At 41.6% G+C, this 25,476-nt stretch overlaps 2 protein-coding genes and 1 long non-coding RNA gene across 11 annotated transcripts in view; 2 read left to right on the top strand and 1 right to left on the bottom strand.

Moving 5' to 3' along the window:
• AMN1 (antagonist of mitotic exit network 1 homolog) overlaps positions 1-7,798 on the top strand; it is a 65,052-nt gene extending 57,254 nt beyond the window's left edge. For all 7 annotated transcript variants that reach the window (XM_033430135.2, XM_004270876.4, XM_033430133.2 and 4 more), the window contains one exon: positions 6,155-7,798. In XM_033430135.2, coding sequence (XP_033286026.1) covers positions 6,155-6,228 — 74 coding nt within the window. In that variant the 3' untranslated portion in view covers positions 6,229-7,798. The remainder of the gene's footprint in view (positions 1-6,154) is intronic.
• Positions 7,470-16,516, bottom strand: ETFBKMT (electron transfer flavoprotein subunit beta lysine methyltransferase). Of its 2 annotated transcripts, XM_033430127.2 has the most exons (4): positions 16,389-16,516; positions 14,467-14,859; positions 11,921-12,051; positions 7,470-11,158 (listed from the first exon to the last, which is right to left on the bottom strand). In XM_033430127.2, the coding sequence occupies exons 2-4, from the start codon at positions 14,790-14,792 to the stop codon at positions 10,815-10,817; spliced, it is 801 nt and encodes a 266-aa protein (XP_033286018.1). In that variant the 5' UTR covers positions 14,793-14,859; positions 16,389-16,516; the 3' UTR covers positions 7,470-10,814. The 2 variants fall into 2 exon arrangements, with proteins under 2 accessions (XP_033286018.1, XP_004270925.2); XM_004270877.3 differs by lacking the exon at positions 16,389-16,516 and having other exon boundaries at positions 14,467-16,375.
• A 111-nt stretch (positions 16,517-16,627) lies between these two features.
• The window catches only part of LOC117201715 (uncharacterized), a 46,139-nt gene continuing 37,290 nt past the window's right edge, over positions 16,628-25,476 (top strand). For both annotated transcript variants that reach the window (XR_007470158.1, XR_007470157.1), the window contains exon 1: positions 16,628-16,762. This is a non-coding gene — a long non-coding RNA (uncharacterized LOC117201715). The remainder of the gene's footprint in view (positions 16,763-25,476) is intronic.

Here is a 25,476-nt window from a genome sequence, read left to right as displayed (position 1 = left end):
CTTTGGTGTCAAGTGGTTTCACTATTAGTAGAAAAGGGAAGGAAGTAGGAGAGTGACATCAAGCATCAGTAGTGTGATTGGTATAAACGACCTTTAGAGTCTTTCAGTCCTGAGAGTCTGTGTTTTGGTGAGTGGCAGAATAAGCCACCCCAAAATATGCCTCTTTAGCGTAAGGATTATTTTAAGCTAATTTTTCGCAGACACTGGAGGAGCTCTGAAAGCAGTAGAAGTTACCCTTTTGTAAGGAAAATATACATTTATAAAGGAAATCTCCATTTGTAAAGTGTCTCCCTCTCTGTACTAAGAAGGGAAGGGTGACTCTAAATCAGAATCATATTCAGTGGAGAAGGCACTGACTTAAATCTGTATAGTGAATCTTACTGTTACCAAACCAAAATCAGGTCTCCTTGCTCCATGTGCAGCAAAGCCAATCTACTGACACCGGGTTGTGGTGCAGGGTGCAAGCAAGGAGAAAGGACAGCTGATGCTCAAAAGACTGGAACTCCCTGATGGCTTTCAGTCAAGGGTTTTTAAGGCAACGTTAGGGATGAGGGTCACAGGGTGTGCGATCAGCTCGTGGACATTTTTCTGATTGGTTGGTGGTGAAATAACAGGGTGATGTTCTGGGAATCTTAATCATCAGTCTCCTGGTTCCAGTCAGTCTGGGGTCTGTGTGCTGGTGGTCAGCATGTAGTCAACATCCTTCACCTGGTTGGGGGGGCGGGTCCTAGTTTCTGCACAACAACTCAAAGATATGTCAGATTGTTATCTCTATCCCTTCAGGAGGAACTAGGTGTGACTCCATTGTTCAAGCTATTATTACTTTTCTTGCTTGCCTGCTTTCTTTGTTTCTACATTTTCTACTTCTCTAATCATTAACTGTTTGAGTCTGCTCTTTGGAACTTGGGGAAGGCCTAGGAGACAAAGCTTTTTCTGCAAACAGGAAGTGGGAGACATGGAGGGGCTTGTACCCAGGAGGGCCCAGCAGGGTCCTGCCCAGTTTCATTACCCTTGTTTACTATGCTTTTCCTGGTAACTTCCCATAACCGGTCTCCCCACAACACCAAAATCTTTCTTTTGTCTTTAGCTGAAGGTGGTATTTAAGGTGGTGGCTTGGGCCCTTTCAGGGAGTTCACTCATTTTTCCTGGGTATCTCCCATGTATACATGAAGTATACTTGTTGATAAACTTCTGTTTGTTTTTCTCTTGTATCTGTCTTTGGTCACAGGGGATCTCAGCCAAGAACTCAGAAGGGTAAAGAGAAAATTATTTTTCCTCCTCCACAATTTCTACAGAGTATTCTGGCAAGAGATGTGAAATACTTAGAGACCCCCCAGTTTCTCCCTATAGCGTAATAAACTTACAGGCATCGAATATTCCTACTATTGACTCACTGCTCTAAATACTGTATACTTTTATGGGGAAAAGAAAAGCTGCCTGAGGAGACTTTGAGTAATGTAATACTGCCCTCTAGCATCCAGTTTTTAAAATTACATAAAAATATACTGTATGCTCACAACTAGAGGGAGAAGTGTTTTTCTATTTATGTACAATAATAAATTCCTACAGAAGTGACAAATATAGTCAGAAAACAAATATTTACATATAATATTTGATAATATATTCATAACTAGTAAAAATGCCAAAATAGTCTTAGAAACACCAGCTAAAGTGAAATTGGGAAGTACACGTTTCCAATTTTGTTCTTTTTCAAAACTGTGTTGGCTCTTCTGGGTCCCTTGAATTCCTATGTAAATGTTAGAATCGTTTTGTCAATTTCTTTTTAAAAAGTTTGCTGGAATTTTGCTAGGGATTGCATTGAATCTGTAGTCAGTTTGGGGAGTACTGCCATCTTAATACTAAGTCTTCTGATCTATGAACATGGACATCTTTCCATTTATTAGATCTTCTTTGATTTCTTTCAACAATGTTTTGTAGTTTTCAGAGTATAAGTTTTTCATTTCTTTTGTTAAACGTATTCCTAAGTATTTTATTCTTTTTTTTCTTTTTTTTTTCGGTACACGGGCCTCCCACTGTTGTGGCCTCTCCTGTTGCGGAGCACAGGCTCCGGACACGCAGGCTCAGTGGCCGTGGCTCACGGGCCCAGCCACTCCGCTGCATGTGGGATCTTCCCGGGCCAGGGCACGAACCCGTGTCGCCTGCATCGGCAGGTGGACTCTCAACCACTGCGCCACCAGGGAAGCCCTATTTTATTCTTTTTGATGGTAATGTAGATGAAATTATTTTCTTAATTTCATTTTGTAACGGAACCCAGGTTTGGCTGCTTGCCACTAATATGCCAATAATTCAAGAGGCAAGTGTCAGTAGAAAAGAAAGGTGCTTTGGGACTTCCCTGGTGGCGCAGTGGTTAAGAATCTGCCTGCCGGGCTTCCCTGGTGGCGTAGTGGTTGAGAGTCCGCCTGCCGATGCAGGGGACACGGGTTCGTGCCCTGGTCCAGGAAGATCCCAAATGCTGCGGAGTGGCTGGGCCCGTGAGCCATGACCGCTGAGCCTGCGCGTCCGGAGCCTGTGCGCCACAACAGTGAGAGGCCCGCGTACCGCAAAAAAAAAAAAAGAAGAATCTGCCTGCCAATGCAGGGGACATGGGTTCGAGCCCTGGTCCGGGAAGATCCCACATGCCGTGGAGCAACTAAGCCTGTGCACCACAACTACTGAGCCTGTGCTCTAGGGTCCACGAGCCACAACTGCTGAAGCCCATGCACCTAGAGCCTGTGCTCTGCAACAAAGAGAAGCCACCTCTATGAAAAGCCCGCATACCACAAGGAAGAGTAGCCCCCTCTCACCGCAACTAGAGAAAGCCCGCCTGCAGCAACAAAGACCCAACACAGGCAAAAATAAATAAATAATAGAAAAAATAAAAAGATATCACCATTAAGAAAAGAAAAAAAAAGGTGCTTTAATCAGAAAAGACAGTGTGATTCCCTGGTGGTCCTGTGGTTAGGACTCTGTGCTTTCACTGCCAAGGATCCGGGTTCAATCTCTGCTCGGGGAACTAAGATCCTGCAAGCCACACGATGTGACCAAAAAGAAGAAGAAGAAGAAGAAAGAAAAAGAAAAGATGGCAATCTGGGGAGATGGTAAACTCATGTCCAGAGACCAACTCCGAAGATTCTGCTCAGCCATGAGAGTTTTTAAATGGAAAAATGGGGGAAAGAATCTCATTGAATCATTGAGGCATGAGGTTGGGTTTTGCATCATTCTCCATTGAGTGCAGACTGGCTGACTCTTCAGAGAGAAGAAAACCTTGCCTGCATGGTCTGCCTGTAGGATTGCTAAGGGAGCTGTTGGGGGTAGAAAGCAAGTCACTTTTTTAACTGCTTAATTCTTCATTCTTACTTCTTTTTATCTAGGAAAAGAATCAACAGGTTAGACAAGGCATGATGTGCGTTCAGGAGAGCATAAGTCAGGAGTTAGTTTCAATTGCTTAGTGATCTCATTCCTATAATTAGGTTCTTTTAAGGTTAGAGGGGAACCCAAATGGGCAAACAGGAAAAGGGCAAAGAGCTGCTTTTAATTTTGGGATTGTTCATTGTGTAGAAATAAATTGATTTTTGTATATTGATCTTGTGCCCTGCAACCTTGCTGAACTCATTTATTCTAATTTTTAGTGGATTCCTTAGTACCATATTACCTAACTACAAATAAAGAGTTTTAATTTTTCCTTTCCAACATGAATGCCTTTTCTTTTTCTTCCCTAATTTCCATGGCTAGAACCTCCAGTGCAGTGTTGCGTAAAAGTGGCAAAAGGAGAAATCCTTATCTTTTTTTTTTTTTTTTTTTTTTTTGGCGGTACGCGGGCCTCTCACTGTTGTGGCCTCTTCCGTTGCGGAACACAGGCTCCGGACGCGCAGGCTTAGCGGCCATGGCTCACGGGCCCAGCCGCTCCGCGGCATGTGGGATCTTCCCGGATCGGGGCGCAAACCCGTGTCCCCTGCATCGGCAGGCGGACTCTTAACCACTGTGCCACCAGGGAAGCCCCGGGGAAATCCTTATCTTTGTTTCTGATCTTAGGGGGAAATTATTTAGTCTCTCACCATTAAGGATGATGTTAGTGGTGGGTTTTTCATAGATGCCCTTTATCAGGTTGAGGAAGTTCCTTTCTGTTTCTGGTTTGTTGAATGTTTTTATCATGAATGTTGGATTTTATCAAATGCCTTTTCTGTGTCTATTGAAATGATCATGTCGTTTTTGTCCTTTATTCTATTAATATGGGTGCCATAGGCAGAAATATGCCCCCACCCAAAGATGTCCATGTTCTAATGCTCAGAACCTACAAGTATATTGACCTTAAAATAGGGAGATTATCCTGGATTACCCAGGTGGGCCCAATGTAATCATAAGGGTCTTTAAAAGTAGAAGAGGGAGACAGAAGGAGAACCATAGAGATGGCAGCATAAGAAAGACTTTGTCCAATGTTGCTCACTTTGAATATGGAGGAATTCAAGGAATGTGGCAGCCTTTAGAAGCTGGAAGAGTCAGGGAGGTGGATTCTCCCCTAGAGCCTCCAAAAAGAACGCTAAGCTCCTAATACCTGCTTTTAGCCCAGGAAGGCCCATTTTGAAATTCTGACCTTCAAAACTGTACAATAATACATTTGTGTTGTTTTAAGCCATTAACGTTGTGGTTATTTGTTACAGCAGCAAGAGGAAACTAATACAGTGTACTACATTAATTGATTTCCAGATGTTAAACTAACCTTGCATTCCTGGGGTAAATCCCAGTTGATCATGGCATGTAACCCTTTCTATGTTGCTAGATTGGGTTCGCTTGTGTTTTATTGAGGATTTTTGAGTACATGTTCATAAGAAATATTGGTCTGTTGTTTTTTGTGTATGTGATGTTTTTGTCTGGCTTTGGTGTCAAGGTAATACTGACCTCATAGAATAAGTTTCAAAGTGTTCCTCCCTTTTCTATTAGTATAATCACTACAGCTTTGTTACAGTTGCTGTCTGCATGATGTATCTTTCTCCATCCTTTTACTTTCAACCTATTTGAAACCTGTCCTTAATCTAGATCTCCTGTAATAACAGACTTCCTCTATAATAACTGGTATTTTTTATGACAATGAAAACTGCATTTGTTATATTTTTAGCTGCTTTTAAAAAAATTAGCTGCTGAAGTAAACCTTTGTTTTCACAACTATAACTTCTTGTTTCCAAACACTCTCTAGTTCTCTTTCTTGCACTAAATCTTTAATGTTTTGGCTTATTTTTGTTTTACTTAAAATAAAACTTAGTAACCATGCGTTGGGCCTGCTTTTTTTCCTAGTGGTCTACGAAATCTTTAAGTCTGAGAACGACTAAACTAGAAATTTCCCAAGACTAGGTTAGAGATATGTTATACACACAACATAGGTTGTATCTATGGAACAAGTTTATTAAACTCCTGAATAATTTTTAAAGTAATAAAATTTTAGCAGTATTTTTGCATTAAAACATTAAAAGCATTAAAAGATACTATAAAACTGACTTTGCAAAAGATATGTAAACTATATTAAAATCACTGCTATATATTGTGAATAATTGAAAACCATCTAAATGTCCAGTCATACAGATTGGTTAAATTACAAGGAATTCATGTAATAGTTATCTATTTAAAATCATGTTTTATAAATATTATATGACATGGAAAAATGTTCAACTACAGGTCAAGTTGTCCTGTTTTAGTAACTACTCTGTCCCCTAACCCTCATGGGCATGTTGCAGCTTCCCAAGGTGTTTTACCATACCTGTTGGCTTTCTTTAATCATGTTTTCTTTAATCACTCCTTTGTAGTTAAAACCTGTTCAAGCATCCTAGTTTAGTGTGTCATCTACTTCCTGCCAGGACCCTGAGAAACTTTAACCCTATTACTCTCTGGTTGGTGAAATTAAGATGAAATTACAGAGAAAACAGTAAATACCTGTTTTTTAGAAGTATTACTATGATATGTTTACTGCAGCTAATAACAGTGATGGTTACCACTAATTAAATGTATTTTTAGCTTATAGTATGCTTTATATATCATCTCATTTAATCCTTTAAATAACCCTATGAGATATAATAGTTATCGTCATCCCCAGTTTATACATGAGGACACATTCAATATCTTTGATTACTGTGAATTAATATGTTGTCATTGTTTTCTTTTGTAGATCATTCACGAGAAGTCTTGGAGCAATTAGTAGGCCCAAACAAACTAAAGCAAGTGACGTGGACTGTCTATTGATGCTTATTGAAGCTTATCAAAGCTATGATCTTCATACAACTTTCCCAGGAAACAACGATCTAGAGATTGGCTTTCCAATAATATGATTTATGCTTTGAAGTTAACCAGGCTCTTAAACATTTTAATAGTGCTGTTATTTCTAAGTTTGTTTGAGGAGTGATTGTTCTTGAAATGACAATCCTAGCATGCCCTCTGATGTATTTGGGGAGGGTATTGTGTTTGTTTCTTTAATAGCAAAGTTTTAAATTACCTGTTTTCCCTGGAAATTTCCTTCTCCCACCTAGATATTTGAGCTGCTGTAAGAGAAATTTACCAATATGGATAAACATTAGGAGAATTCTAAGTAAAGGTATTTCTAAAAGCATTAATTACCTACCTAGCTATTTTTTGGCTGCTACCTTCCAAATTATTTAAATGTCCACTGGCCAGAAAGCAAAGCTGAACATCAGGCCTGTAACTTCTTCACAGAATTTATTATTTCAATGAAACAAAAAAATATAATAGTTTAATGTCATAATCCAGGACATCATATACCTTAGCCATTCAGCATATGAATGTTACTGAGTATGGCTACTTTTCCCAAATACATGCTATTCATCTACAAACCTTCATCCTTAAAGACTGCAGTCAAGAATGTGTAAGAATGAGTAAACACGAAATGTCATCACAGAGGTTGTATCCTGAAGCTCTACTGGTTTCACATTGTGAAATAAACACACAGGTCTTAGTTTTCAAATGAAATGTATTACTCTCTATAATCACAAAATTCTCTGACGTATACTGTGCTTAAACTACCCCCAAATTCAGCATATTCCCTGTGCCATGAGCCTGTCTCAGTGGGACTTTTCTTAAAGATTTCCTATTTTAACTGTGATGTAGTGAATAACAGGGAAAGTGTGGTATGGTAGATTTCTTGTATATGTTTAGAAGGAAGGGTTTACATATTCAACTCCACTCCTTGTCCTTACTACTAACTACTTTATAAATGTGATATGTTTATAGCGTAGATAACATATATTGCCACTGCAAAGGTGGTACATATGTATATATGTGTAAAATGGGTAAGGCCTGTTCCATCTATGAAATTTTTCTGAAGATAAATTCAGTAAGATTTAATATTGAACACCTAACCAAGTCAATAGCTTTTTCTGCTTTGGGGGAAACTAGTTTCAAGATCTAAGGTATCAGGTTTGTAGAGTCTATAAAGGACTCATCATCCTAAAGCAGCTTGCAGCTTGACCTTCTTTTTTTATACTGCTAGTTACCTTAGCTGTTTCTCGGCACTCTGTTTAAAATTTGGATCTCCCATCCCTATCCTACCTATCCCTGTCACCCTTACCTGTCACTCTAGACTCTATTTTTCCCCTTTCCACCTGTCACCATCTGACATGTTTTATTTTTTATTTGTTATCTGTCTCCCGACCCTAGTATATAAGCTTCATGAAGACAAATTATTTCTCTTTTTTTCACTGCTGTATCTCCAATACCTAGAACAGTCTCTGGTACATAATAAGCACCCAAATATTTGTTGAATGAATAGACAAGAAAATAAATAAAAGTAATACCCACACTTCAAGTTTCTGGTCTGTGACGTACAGAGATTAGATGTCATCACTCCTGTCCTCACAAGGTAAAAGCTGAACAAACTGAAAATCATGAAGCAGCACAGTGTTTATTTCAAAATGGACTTGTATTAGTTGTAAATATACACTGCAAACTCTAGGGCAACTGCTAAAAAAATTTTTTTAATAAATATAACTGACATCCTAAGGGAGGAGAGAAGATGGAATCACATAAAATCCTCAATTAAAACCAGAAGAGGGGGAATTCCCTGGTGATCCAGTGGTTAAGGACTCTGTGCTCTCACCGCCGAGGGCCTGGGGTGTGATTCCTAGTCAGGGAACTAAGATCCCACAAGCCATGTGACACAGCACACAAAAAAAAGATAAAACCAGAAAAGGCAGAAAAAGTAGAACACAAAAAAGAAACAACAAAGGCAACGAATAGGGAACAGTTATAAATATGGTAGAAATTAATCCAACTATATCAATCTCTTTAAACGTGAACAGTCTTAATACAAACATGTTTGTTATGCTGTGAAGTCATTTCAAGGATCACTGTTATATATATGGGCAATTTAAAAATATTTTAAGCAATATTTGGACGTCTCAAAGACCTTCTTGTACCCTCCTCATAAATACTTAAGAAAGGATAACAGAAACAGTGTTGTAGATATTTATTTCTGGCTGTGTTGGGTCTTAGTTGCGGCACGCGGGATCTTTTGTTGCGGCGCTCAGGCTTTTCATTGTGGCGCTTGGGCTTCTCTCTAGTTGTGATGCGTGGGCTTAGCTGCCCTGCGGCATATGGGATCCTAGTTCCTCAACCAGGGATTGGAAGGCAGATTGTCAACCACTGGACCACCAGGGAAGTCCCATGTAGATATTTAAAATTAAATCTACTCTTGGCCTCTTCAAGCTGATTTCCAACAGTGCTCCAGAGTATAATTTCCTTTAATTTTCTCTGTCTTATCTTGCTGAGAAGGACAATACCCAGCAGACTATCCTGAATTTTCAAAGAATATGTCAACAAAACTCTTTCCTCTCAAATGCCATCCAATGCCACTGTAGCCTATCATTTCCATTGATTTTAACCAATGCTGAATCAAAATTTTGAGTTTATAATTAAGCCCCAGTAGACCAATGGAAATTGGATACAACAAGAGTTGATTCATTGGGTTGTAATAAACTCTGACTTCCAGAGTTCCAGGATCACAAGATCCTCTGTGACCCAGCTCCAAAACTCCCACCTAATGATACTGTTTTCCTGCCTAAGCAACAACCTGCCCTTAACTGCTTTCTCTACATTTCTTTTGAATGACTGTAGCTCTGATCATGTCTCCCTGGTATCCTAATCCCACTGGCGGTGTGTATTGTTAGAAAACATAAAATGCAAGTGTCATAAACAATTCCTAATTAGTATATGAGAACACGAGAGTACAGCTGACCCTTGAACAACACGGGTTTGAACTGCACTTATATGTGTTTTTGTTTGGTTTGTTTCAATAAATACTACAGTACTACACGATCCATCCCCGGATGCAGAAACTTGGATGCGGACTGTAAAGTTATACATAGATTTTCAACTCCAGGGGGTGGGTGGGGTAGTCAGCACCCCTAACGCCCAGGTTGTACAAGCGTCAACGGTACATTCGCAAGGCTGCGTTTTATACCTGTAACATATATCGTGGTCACGTTTTGTTTTAAATTGGAGAATAGGAAATATAATACAGGTAATCGGTACGAAATTACAAGACCCAAAAGTAAGAACTAGGTCTCCCTACCACCCTCATCCACCAGCCACCTGGTACCCTCTCAGAAGACAACCACTGTTACCAGTTTCTTTCCATATAGATATAGGATATTCTATATCTACTACAAGTAAATACGCATTCTTTACACATACATTCATATGTAGGTATATACATACATCTTTTTTACATAGTGTATACTATACACATTCTTCACATTGTTTTTCATTTATGTCCTAATGTTCTTATTGATATATAAGATCCTGACAAGCTGGGGCATGTAGTGGTGGCATAACCAATTTCTAACTGACCTTAGTAAACCATAAAGAGGCTATCACAGTACTGAGTATGTAGGAAATTCTAAAATCTTTATCTGTGTTTCTTAATTGATGCCCTATTATGTACTTATCCTATATTACACACTTTATACTTTATTATAATAACCCTTTGAGGTGCAGTTTATTAAATTTTATTACTATTTTATAGGTGAAGAAATGGAAGCTCAGAGAGCTTAACTAGCCCAAAATCCCAACTAGAAAGTGACAGAGTGGCCTCACTCCGAAGCCCATGTACAGTAAGTCCCCTACATATGAACGAGTTCCATTACGAGAGTGGGTTCGTAGGTCCAACAAAGTTAGCCTAGGTACCCAACTAACACAATCAACTATACAGTACTCTACTGTAATAGGTTTATAATACTTTTCACACAAATAATCATAAAAAACATACACAAAATAAAACATTTTTAATCTTACAGTAGAGTACCTTGAAAAGTACGGTAGTACAGTACAACAGCTGGCATACAGGGGCACTTTAATATCTTTGAAAGTTCACAACTTGAAGGTTCGTATGTAGGGGACTTACTGTATTCTGTACCATACCAACTGCATCTCTGATCTTAACAGACAATTTTTTTTAAATATAGTATTCTTCTGTATTTTTTATTTTGTTTAATTCAAAGATACATCACAGTTGTCCTCAACTATAGAAAGAGACTCTGCTAAAATATCTAATTCCTCTCAGCTACTTGAATTACATGTGGATATTGCCTTCTATAATTATATTCCTATAGCAGTAAAACTAGAAAAAAATTACAGATAGAGATTTCTATATTTGGCTTACTGCAGAACAAGTTACATGACAAAGGGTGACAAAACTTCAACCTTCATATTTTGGAAACAAGATTTGCCATTTAACACAAATTTCCTTCTTTGAACTGGACAGTCTTTAGGGTTAAACCCAAACATAGCTATATCCATATTGGAGGTACTTCAACAGCTCAAGGCTGAAATTCCCACACCGTGCTTGTTGTCAGTCCGTTGTTCTCCTGCCTAGTGGGCTCTGGAAGTGAATATTCTGCTACTTTGTGCAGTTGATGCTGAATGCTATGTCCACTGAACTGGGGTCGCCCAGGGTCACCAATCAGTACTCGAGTTCTGTAGACCCCAAAGCAATTTTTCAGCCATTGATGTAGACTGTCTGCAAGGTCTTCATCATAAAACATATCTCCAAGCACAACAAGGTCCCACTTATCTTGTTCCAAATCCAGCATGTTTTTGGTTAAAATGGGAAAAGGATTCAGTTGGTTCAACTCACAGTTTAGTGTAATAGCCATTCCTGCAACTTTAAAAAAGCACATAGTGAATTGGTATATGCTAAGTTGTTTTAATTCCCTATTAATTAATTTAAATAATCTAGAAAATCTCCAACAATATGTTTTTTTCCCCATTCTGTTGAAAGTTGTTTTTTTAGGTAAAGAAGCCTAAAGTATATGCCAATATAAGCTATTTCCTGCAATTCTCAAATATATGAATATCCTGAAAATAAAACAATACCAAACACCTGGAGATGTTGAGGTTTTAAGGAACATTTGCTGATCTACAAGGCTTGTGCAGCAGGATGACAAGTTGGACCTGAGACCCCATACACAATAAAGCTCCTCAAGGGCTAGATCCTCAGTGAAAGGGAAGACTAGAAGAAAATCAGATAAAATTAAACCTTACCTGTCTCAACTTGGGTTCGAATGGAATAAAATCTCCCTCAAAGACACTGGCCTATCTTCACTTGGGTTTTGGTCAAATAAACACTACCTACATATTTCAGGAAATGCCTAGCCCAGCAATGACCAACAGTAAGTGCTCCCAGGTTGGTATCACTTTGGTATATCTGCCAGACACAAATAGAAGTCCTCCTGTGAAAAATGCACCATCAACTCAGGCCTCACAGGATTCCCACAGATAATGTCCCACTGAGTAAGTTCACAATATCAGATTATAAGATTCACATGGAAATGGGCTAGGCTATGATGGGTTGAGGCATCTGTAGATATTTATCCTGGAAGAAAAAAAGATGAGCTTCAAATATTTTAAAATGTGAAATTCTTACTAGGGTCTATGTCATTGGCCATGATCGTTAAAGCTCCACTCATCTTAGCAGCGATAGCTGTAGCTCCACATCCACTCCCAATATCTAACACAGATTTTCCTCTGACAACGTCAGGATTATCCAAAAGATACCTAAATGAGAAAGAAAAGGGAAAACATTATCTAAGATAGAAGAAGGTCAATAAGAGGTGTACAAAAATTTTTCTTTGGATTGACTGGACAAAGAAATAGTGAAACTTAGCCGAAGAATTTGGTCCAACATTGGCAAGTTTGGCCTGACTAGAATGAGATAAAATGTCAATCTTAAGAGCTGGGCAGAGGTGGCAGAGAGAGGACCTAGTCATTTTGGTCTTTCTCTTTGGCAGGTGTGAAGAGCAGTTCCATACAACTGACTAATCATGCTCTTCAAGTCAACTTTTTAGAAGTAGTGAGCACTTACTGTGATCCAGAAACTACTAAACACCAAAAACATAGACTGACAAAATACTGCTAAAATCAGGACTCAGTAAGCTAGATGCAAAATTCACAGTCTCCTTTTCATTGTTCAACAGAGAGTGGTTTTACCTACTGCTTGAACTGTTTTATAATGACCTCTCTGGTAAGGTACAATCAAAGTCCAGTTCAACCAAAGAATTTGGACCTGGGCTAAGTAATTACCAAGCAAGTGAAGATGAATGGGAAAACACTGAAATAATAAATGTCAACTGACACTTGACCTTAGTATTGTAATAATAAAGAAGAGCAGAGGGAATTCCCTGGCGGTCCAGTGGATAGCATTCAACGCTTTCACTGCTGAGGGCCCATCAGGGAACTAAGATCCAGCAAGCCAAAAAAAGACTAAGGAACTACGGCAAGGCGGGGATGTAGTACCCTGTCTAAAGGGGCAGCTGTTACCCATCTTGAGCTAATTGTTGCCCCACAGAAATGGGGTGTTATCAGAGATTTAAATCCAGTGTTATCAGATATTCTTTTTTTTTTTTTTGCCTTGCCTCGTGGCTTGTGCCGTCTTAGTTCCCCGACCAGGGATTGAACTCAGGCCAGGCAGTGAAAGCGCCGAGTCCTAACCAGTGGACCACCTGGGAATTCCCCAGAGATTCTTTTTTTTCAAATAGAAATAAATTTTTACATGCAATCCCTCAAGTTTTAAATGTTAGCAACTGATTTTTTTTTTAAGTTTACAAGTAAAGGCCAAAGAAAACGCATCTGTGGATCACCTATTTGTGACCTCTGATTCAGACAAGTCTCTTAAGGAATTCGATGGCACTTATATTTGGAGTTGATAAACAACAACTTGCATAGATATCACTTAAAATGTATTCTTTTTAATGATATAAGTAAATAAAGCTTGAAAATTTGGCAACACAACAGCCAGAATATTGGACTTGTTAGATATTGGAAAGCTTTCCAGAACTCAGGATTCTCCAAAAGCTCTATGTTTGCATTTATTTATTTTGCATTTAAAACTATATACAGGGCTTCCCTGGTGGCGCAGTGGTTGAGAGTCCGCCTGCCAATGCAGGGGACACGGGTTCGTGCCCCGGTCCGGGAAGATCCCACATGCTGTAGAGCGGCTGTGCCCGTGAGCCATAGCCGCTGAGCCTGCACGTCCGGAGCCTGTGCTCCACAATGGGAGAGGCCACAACAGTGAGAGGCCCGTGTACCGCAAAAAAAAAAAAAAAAAAACTATATACAACCTGAATTCTGCTAGACCATACCATTCCTGTGAAAGAGAAGTCCTTATCCTTTTCCTTTCAGTTTTGTAACCTCAAGGCATAAAAAGATTAAATCATTTACCAGTCTAAGAGCAAAGACTAGATTAAAATGCTATAAGTTCTTGCCTTTGTTTCAGTGGCTGTTTTAATAAAAAGCACTGTGTGAATGTGTGAGAAAATGTCTAAAGAAGACCTTTGCAGTATGGGGAGTTAGAAAGGGGGAACCTTAAAAATGCAGAGGCAGTGCCACAACTAAGAGCCCGTATGCCACAACTAAGACCGAGCGCAGCCAAATAAATAAATAAATATTTTTTAAAAAATAATTTTAATGCAGGTGCAACTCCAGAGTTCACCTGAGTAATGTCCCAATCACTTACATCCCTCATCCTTTGGGAGCCTGGGAAGAGGCAGTGATGGAAGAAGTGTAAGGTTTAAGGAGCAATATTTACAAGATTAAACCAGGCAACCTGAAGGACTGGGGCTTTAAGCTCCACTGAGGAACTCTGCACGGGCCATGCATCATGAACCATGAACCTGAGAACAGTGTGAGATTTCTGGATCATGACCAGCTACCTAGGGTCTTGATAGCTGACCTAGGATTTCTCTTGGGGAGAGAGCTATATATCAGGAAACACGTTGATAAGCTTGGAGCAGAAGGTAAAGCTATGCAACAAAACAACCCAAAACTTTTCCTAAACGGCTCTAAATTAAGAAAAGAATTTGGGGTTTTACTCTGGTTTTCTGTGAGGAGCAGGGAGAACAAGGCATTGGAAGGGGCTGAAAAGAGTAAGGATATGCGGAGCCCTAAAGGTTCCCGCTTCACTTACGGCCGTACCTAGACAGGGCTTGGCCTCCTGGCCAGTAGACTGCCCAGTAAGGATCACTGTGGGGCCACAGGTCAGCTCTCTCCCACCAGAACTTGCATCTGGGGGTCAAAAGCCGCAACTGGATTTCAGGGGTGAGGCTACCACGGCTGGTGACTTCAGTGTTCTCCTCCAGGAAAGCTTTCATCTCAGGGTCCAAAAAGCTTCCGGTTCCCCTCCAGGGGCAGTGGCCCCAGGGAAACAAAGGAAAACCACTGCTTCTCACAGCCTTCCGAAGGACACCACAGCGGTTCATGGCAAATGATGTAAACGCTCTCCAACCTGGGCTCAAGGCCATCGGTCCTGTCCCAAAGCACAGGTTTGTTGGTGCTGCTCTTGATAACAGCTGCTCCTCCTCCTCCTTCCTGGGGAAAGAATAAGGGTCTGGCTGCCAAACTGATCTCAACTGGAATCTCTGGACCTCTAAAAACATAAATAATACTGAAAACTCCAAGGCTCACCAACACTTCCAAATCCTATTGCATAGTAAGAAAATGTTAGTGTTAGCTCTGTAGCAGATGCTGCACAAGTGCAAGTTCATTTTAGGTGAAAGTGTTGGTGCATTAATTTAGGAAAATCCAATCTTCTAAAAGATGCCTTTCCACAACAGAATCCTTTTTAGTAACTTATAACAACAAATATACAAGCATCTGATTTTGAGAGAATCCTCAGGAACACGCCTTTTACATAAAATAAGGTATACCTTTAAAGTTCTTTCATTCATTTAATAAATCACTTCCCTTTAAGCAGGCACTGTGCTTGGCAACTGTGAACAAAATAAACAAAGTCCCCATCTTCAGGAAGCTTAGATTCTAGTGATGGAATAGAGCAATTATCAGGGCAAACACAGTTCTTGCCTTTATGAAGTCTAGCCAAGATTGTGCAGATTACCAAATTGTAACTGTGGTTAGAGATATACAAATTATACTGACTGCTCAATAAAGATAGTCCTAGCATAAAACATCAATGTAATCAAGATTCAGGTGTTTTCCTAAAAACAAACAAAAACAAAAAACTATGGATTTAATTGTAATAAAAGAATATCAACTCCCAAATCTCTTTCTGTAAATACCTCTGATGAGTCATCTTTACCAAACCTGGACTTAACAGAAAGACACCTTGATAAAAATAAGAATGAGGAAGAGCAGTTTAAGCACAAATTATACACCCAGTTGTTTGGGACCTCTGATCTGTTCTGCATAAATATATAAATAGTCTTACATCCACCCAAGTACTTAGAGTAGGGGCCCCAAACTCAAATGCCTACCCAGGGCCAGACTGGTGATAAATGAGTGATGCAGGCTGGTTGTTAGATCACAGAAGGGCTGTGGCAAACTGGAAACTATTTCAAAACAGTCCCCAGCCAGGGGACACGTGGCCAGATCTTTCAATTTCTCAAAACAATCCAGCTATTTACCCATAAACTCCCACTTTTAAACGTGGGCAGTTAGTTAAAATACCAAGACACGAGGAGGGGCAAAATGGCTGTCTGTGAACCAAGGACAAACCTTAAGTGGGTGCAGCCCACGTTTATTCCTTGTAATCTCAGGGTCTCTAACGGCCTGACCTCATTGGACTAATCGTGTAGGGAAGGATTGGGTCAGCCCTTGAATCTCACGAGCCTAAGGTTTGAAAAGACAGCAGAGCAAATACAAGATGATTGATTTTGGACACCCTGTCATGCAGACCGATGATGCCCCGCCCACGCCAGCACCAATGAAGCATCCGTTATGAATATGTGATTATGCGGTGGACACTTGGTACCTGGATTAACTGGTACGGTGAGAAGACAGGTTTAAAGGGGCAGGTTACAAAGTGTTATCACGTAACTTCCCTCGAAGGAGGACGGGAGTCAGTCTTAAAGGGGCAGGCACAGTCCTCCTTTTCTCCTTACCTGGCTGTGCTAACACCGTCCTGGGAAGCTAAGCACAGGGCAGGTCTGTCACTCGCCTTTGCGCCTCTTTTCGCGCCTTCTTTACAACTGCACGCTGGGTCCCACTTCCCCCCCAGAGCCGGTCCCCAACACCCAGCACCCCCACCCCCGCCCTGCGTCCCCGCCCCGCCCTCCTGCTCCGCCCTCCTTCCCGGCAGCACTTTCTCTCCCTTACCTGGGCTTCTTAAAGGGACAGGAAGTGCGAAATCAGCCGGCGCCCTGACCTCATTTGGGAAATAAGGGAATGTCAAATACTGATTTCTAAAAAATCCACTCTGAAGCCGTGGATCATCTGCTTCGTGTCAATCACACTTCTAGGCACTGGGCATAGAGCGGTGAGCAAAATAGACACAGCACAAACCCTTAATGACGCTTATATTCAACTGGAATTAAATCATAATATGTCATCCCATATATAATAATTTTCCTACACGTACAATCTTTTTTGTTTTTCAACTGTAACTTCTCATTTCAATAACACTCACTGATTCTCTTGCTAGTAATAATTCTGAATAGATGTTCAAGATCAGTTTGTCTAGGGACTTCTCTGGCAGTCCAGTGGTTAAGACTACACGCTTGCACTGCAGGAGGCGCGGTTGCATCCTTGGTCAGAGAACTAAGATCCCGCATGCCGCCCACACCCCACTCCCCACCCCCGGTTGAAAAATCAATTTGTCTAAGGATTTTTTTTTTTTAATGGATGAGCAATCAAGCCACATTATTTTTGGCTGCCTTGGGTCTTGTTGCTGCGCATGGGCTTTCTCTCGTTGCGGCGAGCGGGGGGGCTACTCTTTGTTGCCGTGCGCGGGCTTCTCATTGCGGTGGTTTCTCTTGTTGCAGAGCAGGGGCTCTAGGCACGGGGCGCTTCAGTAGTTGTGGCTCGCAGGCTCAGTAGTTGTGGCGCACACGCTTAGTTGCTCTGCGGCATGTGTGATCTTCGCGGACCAGGGCTCGAACCCATGTCCCCTGCATTGGCAGGCAGATTCTTAACCACTGCGCCACCGGGGAAATCAAGGATTATTGTTTTTAACCAGCTTCTGTATTCTATCCCAGTGATAGTTTTAAAATCGATCTGCTTCTCTCCATCCCTCCTGCCTCTGCCTTATGATTGCTTGCTTGAATTCCTGCTACTGGTCTCTCTGCAATCCTGCCTTCCTCTATCCCATTCTCTATAGTGCAGCTGAAATGGTTTTTTCTGAAACTTTCATTCCATAGTCCAAAAAAAGGCCTTACATTCCTACAAGATAAGATAAAACAGATAAGCCAAGAGAAACAGACTGTAAGCCCTGAGAAACAAACGTGGATTTTCTTTTCTATTGTTTGGTGTTTTTTTGTTTGTTTGTTTTTTGTTTTTGGTCACGCCACTTTTCATGCGAGATGATCTTAGTTCCGCAACCGGCGCCCCCTGCATTGGGAGCTGCCTGGTCCTAACCACTGGACTGCCAGGGAAGTCCCGCCCTTTTGTTCTTTTTAATTGAAAGAACTGTCTCGCTTTTATCAAAATTGACCCAAATGCAACAAAGCAGACCCATCAACTGTCTGATAACAATTGAGCTATCATCTGACCTTGTGATTTTTGCCTTTAAATATGTGCCTACATTTTTGTACACGAGCCAATTCTCTAATAACTGGACACTCTTGCAAGTGCAAGTAAAAATAATTTATCCCCATACTCACATTTGTTTTTAAGCGTTTTTTGAACAAGTTATTTAATTATACTTATTAGTTGTATGTCCTTGGGCACATTATTAAACCTTCCTAATGAAGGGGATTAGGATATGCCATTCTGGCACAAGAATTATTTTGAGCGAAAGAGTTTCTGAAATCTCTTATCTGCCTAAAGCTGACTCTCCCAAAAGAACCCAACTGTCATAAAACTCCTCCTTGAGAACAACTTTAATCTTCTTGGACTTGAGAAGTGGGCACCACACCCAAACAGACATTGTCTCAAGGCTATCATATCTCCTATCTACTCTCCTACAAAAAACATTTATCTTTCCAAAAAGTCACTCCCATAAGTGCCCTTTCTCTCCTTCCCCATCACCTATGATGAAATAAAATATATGTTTTTTAAGGCAGGACAAGAGAATTTAAGCATAGCAGATGCCCTTCCTGACAGGGCTCTTCCTAATGTGCAGTATGCATCTACATTATACATTAACCAGACCTCCTCAAAGGCAGGAATGTCTGCTCAACCATAAAGATCATTTTTTCCCCTTCTTCTGACGCCAGCAATGTAACTCCTTAGAAGATAACATTCTTTTCTTAATCCTGTAAGGGGTCATGGTGACCTGCTGCTCCCTTCCTACATGTAGGTCTGGACTTTGTATCTCTGGTTAACGTTATGTAAAATGTCAGTGTGTCATTTTGATGAACGATCCTTTGTCTCAAAAATGTATATAAATGTGCTTTCGACTTCTAACTAGGGGAACAGTCCTCAGAGTTTTCTGAAAGACTGTCTCCAGGGTTATAATCCTCAGGTTGGCTCAGAAAAAAACCTCTATTTCTTCTTTAGATTGACTATTAATTAATTTTTCATCAACACCTACTAAGTTAGGTATATAAACACAAAATTTTAACCACCCCCTATGAGTTATACATCACTGAATTCTCATGTGCCTATGCACTGCATGTGTAAACTCTGGTTTTTTTCTCCTGTTAATCTGTCTTTTGTCAGTTTAACTTGCAGATCCCAGACACTGAACATAAGAGGGTAAAGGAAAGTTTTTCCTCCCCTACACTAAGTATCAGTGTTCTCCTCTGTAAAATAATAATGATGATAATAATAATGTATTGGGAGGATTTAATGGGATAAAAAGTAAAGTGCTTAGCACAGTTCCTGGCATATCGTAAACGCTGTGATTATCATTATTGGAACTATGGAGTTAGTGCTGGTAAGACGCAGACTGGAGGCTGAAGATCAGGTTTTCAGCGAAGAGTGAGGGGATCAGATTTGAGTTTTAGAAAACCGTTTTAAGCTGCTGGTATCAAAGAGAGAGGTTGGATTGAAGGAGACATCCCTTGAAGAATGTGGTGGTAACCCAAGCAAGCACTGATGAGGGCATGGAAAGAACTGGACACATCTGAACGTGACTCAGGAAAAGCCATTAGCAGGACTTGGAGAGCAATTAAATATGCTTGCTTAACCATAATGAGAGACAATCTAAGGGAAAGATATCATTTTTTCTTTATCAACTTGACCTGAATGACCGTGCTATCTGATCTCATTCTTCCTTGCTTGAAAGCCTCTCTGGCTCCCCATGCCTTCAATATCAGAGCCGAATTCCTGATCACAGCTTCCGAAGCTCTTGGTAATCAGTCCCTACTTACCCATCCTGCCTTGTTTCAGAACCCTCCCCTCCTCTACACTTTGCTTTCTTGTGGCAAGCCCTTGTCCTCTCACTCCATGCCTTGCTTAAGACAAAGTTGCTGGGGCCACCACACATACACCCTCTCCTCACTGACCCTAACCGCCTCCTTACCCTTCAGAACGCAGCTCAGAGTTAAGGCCCTCAGAAATGGCCCCTACACACACACTGATCTTGACATTTTCTTAGCTTCCTATAGATATATCTGTAAGGCCAACTGGCCCGAGGCAGGGGAACGCAATCAGACTCACAGGTTGCATCAGACCGAAACTTTCCGGACCACCCAGTTCCAGGAACTGACCTGGGGACTTTCTGGACCACCCAGTTCCAGGAACTGACCTGGGGACTTTCCACCCGGCCCAGCCTTCCCGCCTTTCGAGGGGCGGGACTAACGGTCCCAAGACTGATGCAACCGGCACCAGATATTGCCACGATAGCCGAAAAGACCACCAAATAAGGAATACTCTGTGCGCCCTCCCGGATTCACCACACCCCTTTCCCTTCTTCCCCTATAAATTCTGTCCAAACCCTCACCCGGGCGCGACTTCTCTGGCCCCTTTCTCTCGAACCAGTGAACCTCGCCCGGGAGCGTACCCAAATAAAGCTTGATTAAGCTCTCCTCCGTTTCTTGCTGCTGTTCCTTACAATATCCAGCAAGAGCGCCATGCAGAACTGTCACTGCCTGCCTCCTCTACTGGGCTTAGAGGCAGACCATCTCATTCCTCTTTTACCTTCTGCCACAGTTAAGACACTCAATAAATTCTGTTAAATGAAAGAGAAAGCAAATAAAGGAGGAAATTAACAAATATTATATATCAGTGTCTCATTTCCAAATGTTATTTTTAACAGCTTTATTGAGGTATAACTTACGTACAATAAACTTCACATATTTAAAGTGTACAATTTGGTGTTTTGCTATGTGTATACCCTCGTGAAATTGTCACCAAAATCAAGAGACTGAACGTATTCAGTGCCGTTATCTCTCCCTCCTGTCCTCCACATCCCCTCCATCCCCAGGTAGCCGCTGATCTGCTTTCTGTCACTATAGATTAGTTTGCATTTTCTAGATTTTTATATAAATGCAGTTATACAGTATGTTCTCTTTTGTCTTTGCTTTCACTCAACATGATTATTTTGAGATTCATCTGTTGTTTCATGCATCAATTGTTCACTCCTTTTCATTGCTAAGTAGTTTTCCATTGTATGTATATATAAAATGTGTTTATCCATTTATCTATTGATGACTATCTGGGGGGGGTTGTTTGTTTGCTATTACAAATAAAGCTGCTTTGAATATTTGTGCACATGTCTTTGTATGGACATATGTTTTCTTTTCCATTGGGCAAATACTTAGGAGTGAAATGGCTAGATCACATGGTGGTGTGATTAACTGCAAACCTTCTCCAAAAGGGTTGTCGTTTTCCATTCCCATCATCAGTGAATGAGAATCCCAGTTCCTTCCATGTGATGAGGAAAACAATTTCATTTTTCTGAGTTGCAGCCTAGTCGTTTTACAGTATAAAAACACCACTCACACCTAGAGTCTAAGCATTTAGAAAACAACTTGAGTCGAGGATACCCACAGTAAGTATCTGCTTTGTGTTTCCCGGGGCACCTTTTAAAATAACCACTTTGGGTTAAGCCTGCTGAAAGTTAGTGACCTCTGCCCAACTACCTCATGAGTAATAGGTGCTTGCTACCCTGCTCTCCATCTCCTGCTCGCCCGGCTCTCCCTTCCCCCAGCTCACTGTACCCTCTTGCTTCTGGGGTCTGTAAGTAATAATAAATCTTGTGATTCTACTTCCTTTGAGTGGGTGTGCTGAAATTGCATCTTCAATCAAAATGACCTGTGGGGCTTTACTTCCCTAAATGGGCGCTCGGATGCTGAGGCAGCCTGACCCTGGATGGGTGTCGTGTGCCCCTTCATTCATCAGGTCATAATCTACATATTCTTCTTTTTTTTTTTTTTTTGCGGTATTTAGGCCTTTCACCGTTGTGGCCTCTCCCGTTGCGGAGCACAGGCTCCGGACGCGCAGGCTCAGCGGCCATGGCTCACGGGCCCAGCCGCTCCGCGGCATGTGGAACCTTCCCGGACAGGGGCACGAACCCGTGTGCCTTGGATCGGCAGGCGGACTGTCAACCGCTGCGCCACCAGAGAAGCCCCCTAGGCTACCTTTTAAACACCGGTCACTAAGTCATGCCTAAAAATTCCGGCATCTGGCCCTTTAAGACCAGTTTGTTGTAGAAAGGATCGCGCGCCCACTGAGAAGTGAAATCCTCAGCCAACTAAAGCTATAGTGCCATCTAGTGGTAATTTAGGTGCGTCTGAGCTAAAGTGGTAAAAATAAAAAAATAATAAAGAGCAAAGATTCTCACCCACAATTTGACCACACACTGGTATACTTGTTTAGTTGTAGGATGTGGCAGGAATACTTCTCACTGATAAAAGTTAAGACCTGGGGCTTAGTGATTAAGAATTTGCCAGCCAATGCAGGGGACACGGGTTCAATCCCTGGTCCGGGAAGATCCCACATGCCACGGAGCAACTAAGCCCCGAGCACCACAACTACTGAGCCTGCGCTCTAGAGCCCGCGCACCACAACTACGGAAGCTTGTGAGCCTAGAGCCCGTGCTCCACAACAGAAGCCACCGCATGAGAAGCCCGTGCACTGGAACGAAGAGTAGCCCCCACTTGCCTCAACTAGAGAAAGCCCACGCGCACCAACGAAGACCCAACGCAGCCAAAAATAAATAAAATTGATTCTTTAAAAAAAAAAAAAAAAAGGAAAAAACGAGTTAAGGCCTAAAATTTAGGAAAGATTTGGTATCACCCATGACACATTCTCCATCTCTGGCTGTCTCCTTCTCTCTCTCTCTCTCTCTCTCTCTCTCTCTCTCTCTCTCTCTCTCTCTCACACACACACACACACACACATACACACCACACTCCACAACTAACCCCCCAGGATATCCGTAGGCTCTACCTTCAAAATATACCCAGAATCTGGCCTCTCTTCACCACCTGCAGCACTTCCCTCTAGTACAAGCCACTATCACCTCTAGCCTGGATTATCGTGATGGTCTCCTAACCAACCCCTTGATTTCTGCCCTTGCTCCCTGTGGTCTATTTGCAACAAAAAAGCCAAAGTGATCCTTTTAAAAGGAAGTTAGGTCCTGTCGATGCTCCACTGGAACCCTCCGACATCACCCCGTTGCCCATTCCCGTCACATCCAGCCCAGCCCCTTCTCTGACTTCCACTCCTACTGCCTTCCCCTTTCGACGACTTTTCAAATACACTCGACCAACTTTTGTTTTGTTTTTGCTGTCCTGCGAGGCTTGTGGGATCTTTTTCTCCCCACCAGGGACTGAACCCAGGCCCTCCACAGTGAGAGCACGGAGTCCTAACCACTGGATGCCAGGGAGTTCCCTCCGCCTACAGTCTTGATGTTTTGTAAACACACCTTGCTGTTTCCTGCTTCAGGGTCTTCACACTTGCTCCACCAACAGCCTGGGTTGGTCTTATCTTAGACGTGTGCACAACTAACCCCTCATATCCTTGATTTTTGTCAAATGCTTTTTCTGCATCAAAGAGAGGATGGCGTGGTTTTCCCCTTCACTCTGTTAATGTGGTGTATTACACTGATCAACTTTTGTATTTGAATCATCCTTGCCTTCCAGAGGTGAATCCCACTTAGTCATGGTGTATAATCCTTTTAATGTGCTGCTGAATTTGGTTGTCTAGTACTTTGCTGAGGATTTTTACCCCTCAACTCCTCTAAGTCTTTGCTCAAATGCTACCATCTCCATGAGGTCTGATCACCCTATTTAAAATTGCAAACAATTTCCCAGCTTTGTTTTTGTTTTTTTTTAATTTATTATTATTTTTTTTAATATTTACTTTTGGCTGTGTAGGGTCTTCATTTCTGTGCGAGGGCTTTCTCTAGCTGCGGCAAGCGGGGGCCACTCTTCATCGCAGTGCGTGGACCTCTCACCATCGCAGCCTCTCTTGCTGCGGAGCACAGGCTCCAGACGCGCAGGCTCAGTAGTTGTGGCTCACGGGCCTAGTGGCTCTGCGGCATAGTGGGATCCTCCCAGACCAGGGCTCGAACCCGTGTCCCCTGCATTGGCAGGCAGACTCTCAACCACTGCGCCACAAGGGAAGCCCCCCAGTTTTGTTTTTCTCCATAGACATTCATCACTTATTTGGCTTGTTGAACTCCCATGAGGACAGGGACTTGCCGTGAGGACAGAAATTTGTTTCCTTTTTCCCTTTTTTCTAATTGAGGTCTAATTCACATAGGCTGAAGACACAAATCTCAAGTGAACAGTCTGATGAGAATTTTGATAAATGTAATGCACGTAACCATGTAATACACACCTATCGCAACAGAACATTCCCATTGCTCCAGGAAGTTCCCTTCTGCCCCTTCTCAGTCCGTCTGACACATCCACCCACTCACTGTGTTGATGTCTATCACCATAGGTTAGCTTTACTTGCTCTGGAGTTTCATATAAATGGAATTATACAGTTTGTACCCTTTTGTATCTGGCTTCTTTTGCTCAGCATGTTTTTGAGATTCAGTCACATTGTTGCTTGCAGTGGTCCTTCGCTCCTTTTTCTTGTTCAGTAGCATTCCACTGTGTGAACATAATTCACTTTGTTTACCTCTTTTTCTGATTATTGACATTTGTGTTGTTTCCAGTTTGAGGCCATTATTGATAAAGCTATAAAGCATCTATGAACATTCTTGTAGAACTCTTCTTGTGGGCATATGTTTTCATGTCTTTGGGGTAAATAACTAAGAGAGGAATTGCTGGACTATAGGGTAGGTGTATGTTTAACTTTATAAGAAACTACTGAACAGTTTTCCAAAATGATTATAACATTTTAAGATTCCTACCAGCTGTGTGTAAGAGCTGCACATCATGGACTGTGGTGTCAGCCATCTCAATTTTAGCCATTCTGCTGGCTGTGGGGTGGGATCTCATTGTGGTTTTTAACTTGCATTCTCCTATGACTTATTTCCACATGTTTTTTTTTATATAAATTTACTTATTTATTTTGGGGCTGTGTTGGGTTTTCATTGCTATGCGCGGGCCTTTTCTAGTTGTGGCAAGCGGGGGCTACTCTTTGTTGCAGTGCATGGGCTCTAGGTATGTGGGCTTCAGTAGCTGTGGCACGAGGGCTCAGTAGTTGTGGCTCACGGGCTCTAAAGTGCAGGCTCAGCAGTTGTGGCACACGGGCTCAGTTGCTCCGCGGTATGTGGGATCTTCCCAGACCAGGGCTTGTACCCGTGTCCCCTGCGTTGGCAGGCGGATTCTCAGCCACTGCACCACCAGGGAAGTTCCCTCCACATGCTTATTGAAGGCTGGGATTTTGTCCATTTTATTTATTGCTTTATTTCCTGCCCATTAGTGCAAGGTGGAGCCCATATTAGGGTATCAATGAATATTTGTTGAATGAATTAATCAATGATTTACTCTAAGAAACAAACAAATTAGATTGGATTCAAGGTTGTTATCCCTTAATAATAACCCAAAGAACATTCTCTCTGACTTGGATTTTGAAATCTTTCTTTAGTGGGAGAGAAAAGATATCCTAGCTTAGTTCACTAGGAATGATATTCAACTCACAGCCCATTTTTCCCATTATGAATTAATATTACATTGATAGTCATGG

The sequence above is a fragment of the Orcinus orca genome, chromosome 11 (genome assembly GCF_937001465.1).
Source record: "Orcinus orca chromosome 11, mOrcOrc1.1, whole genome shotgun sequence".
Lineage (NCBI taxonomy): Eukaryota > Metazoa > Chordata > Mammalia > Artiodactyla > Delphinidae > Orcinus > Orcinus orca.
Note: the sequence above shows the minus strand (reverse complement) of the source record. Positions and strands in the feature narration are given on the sequence as shown.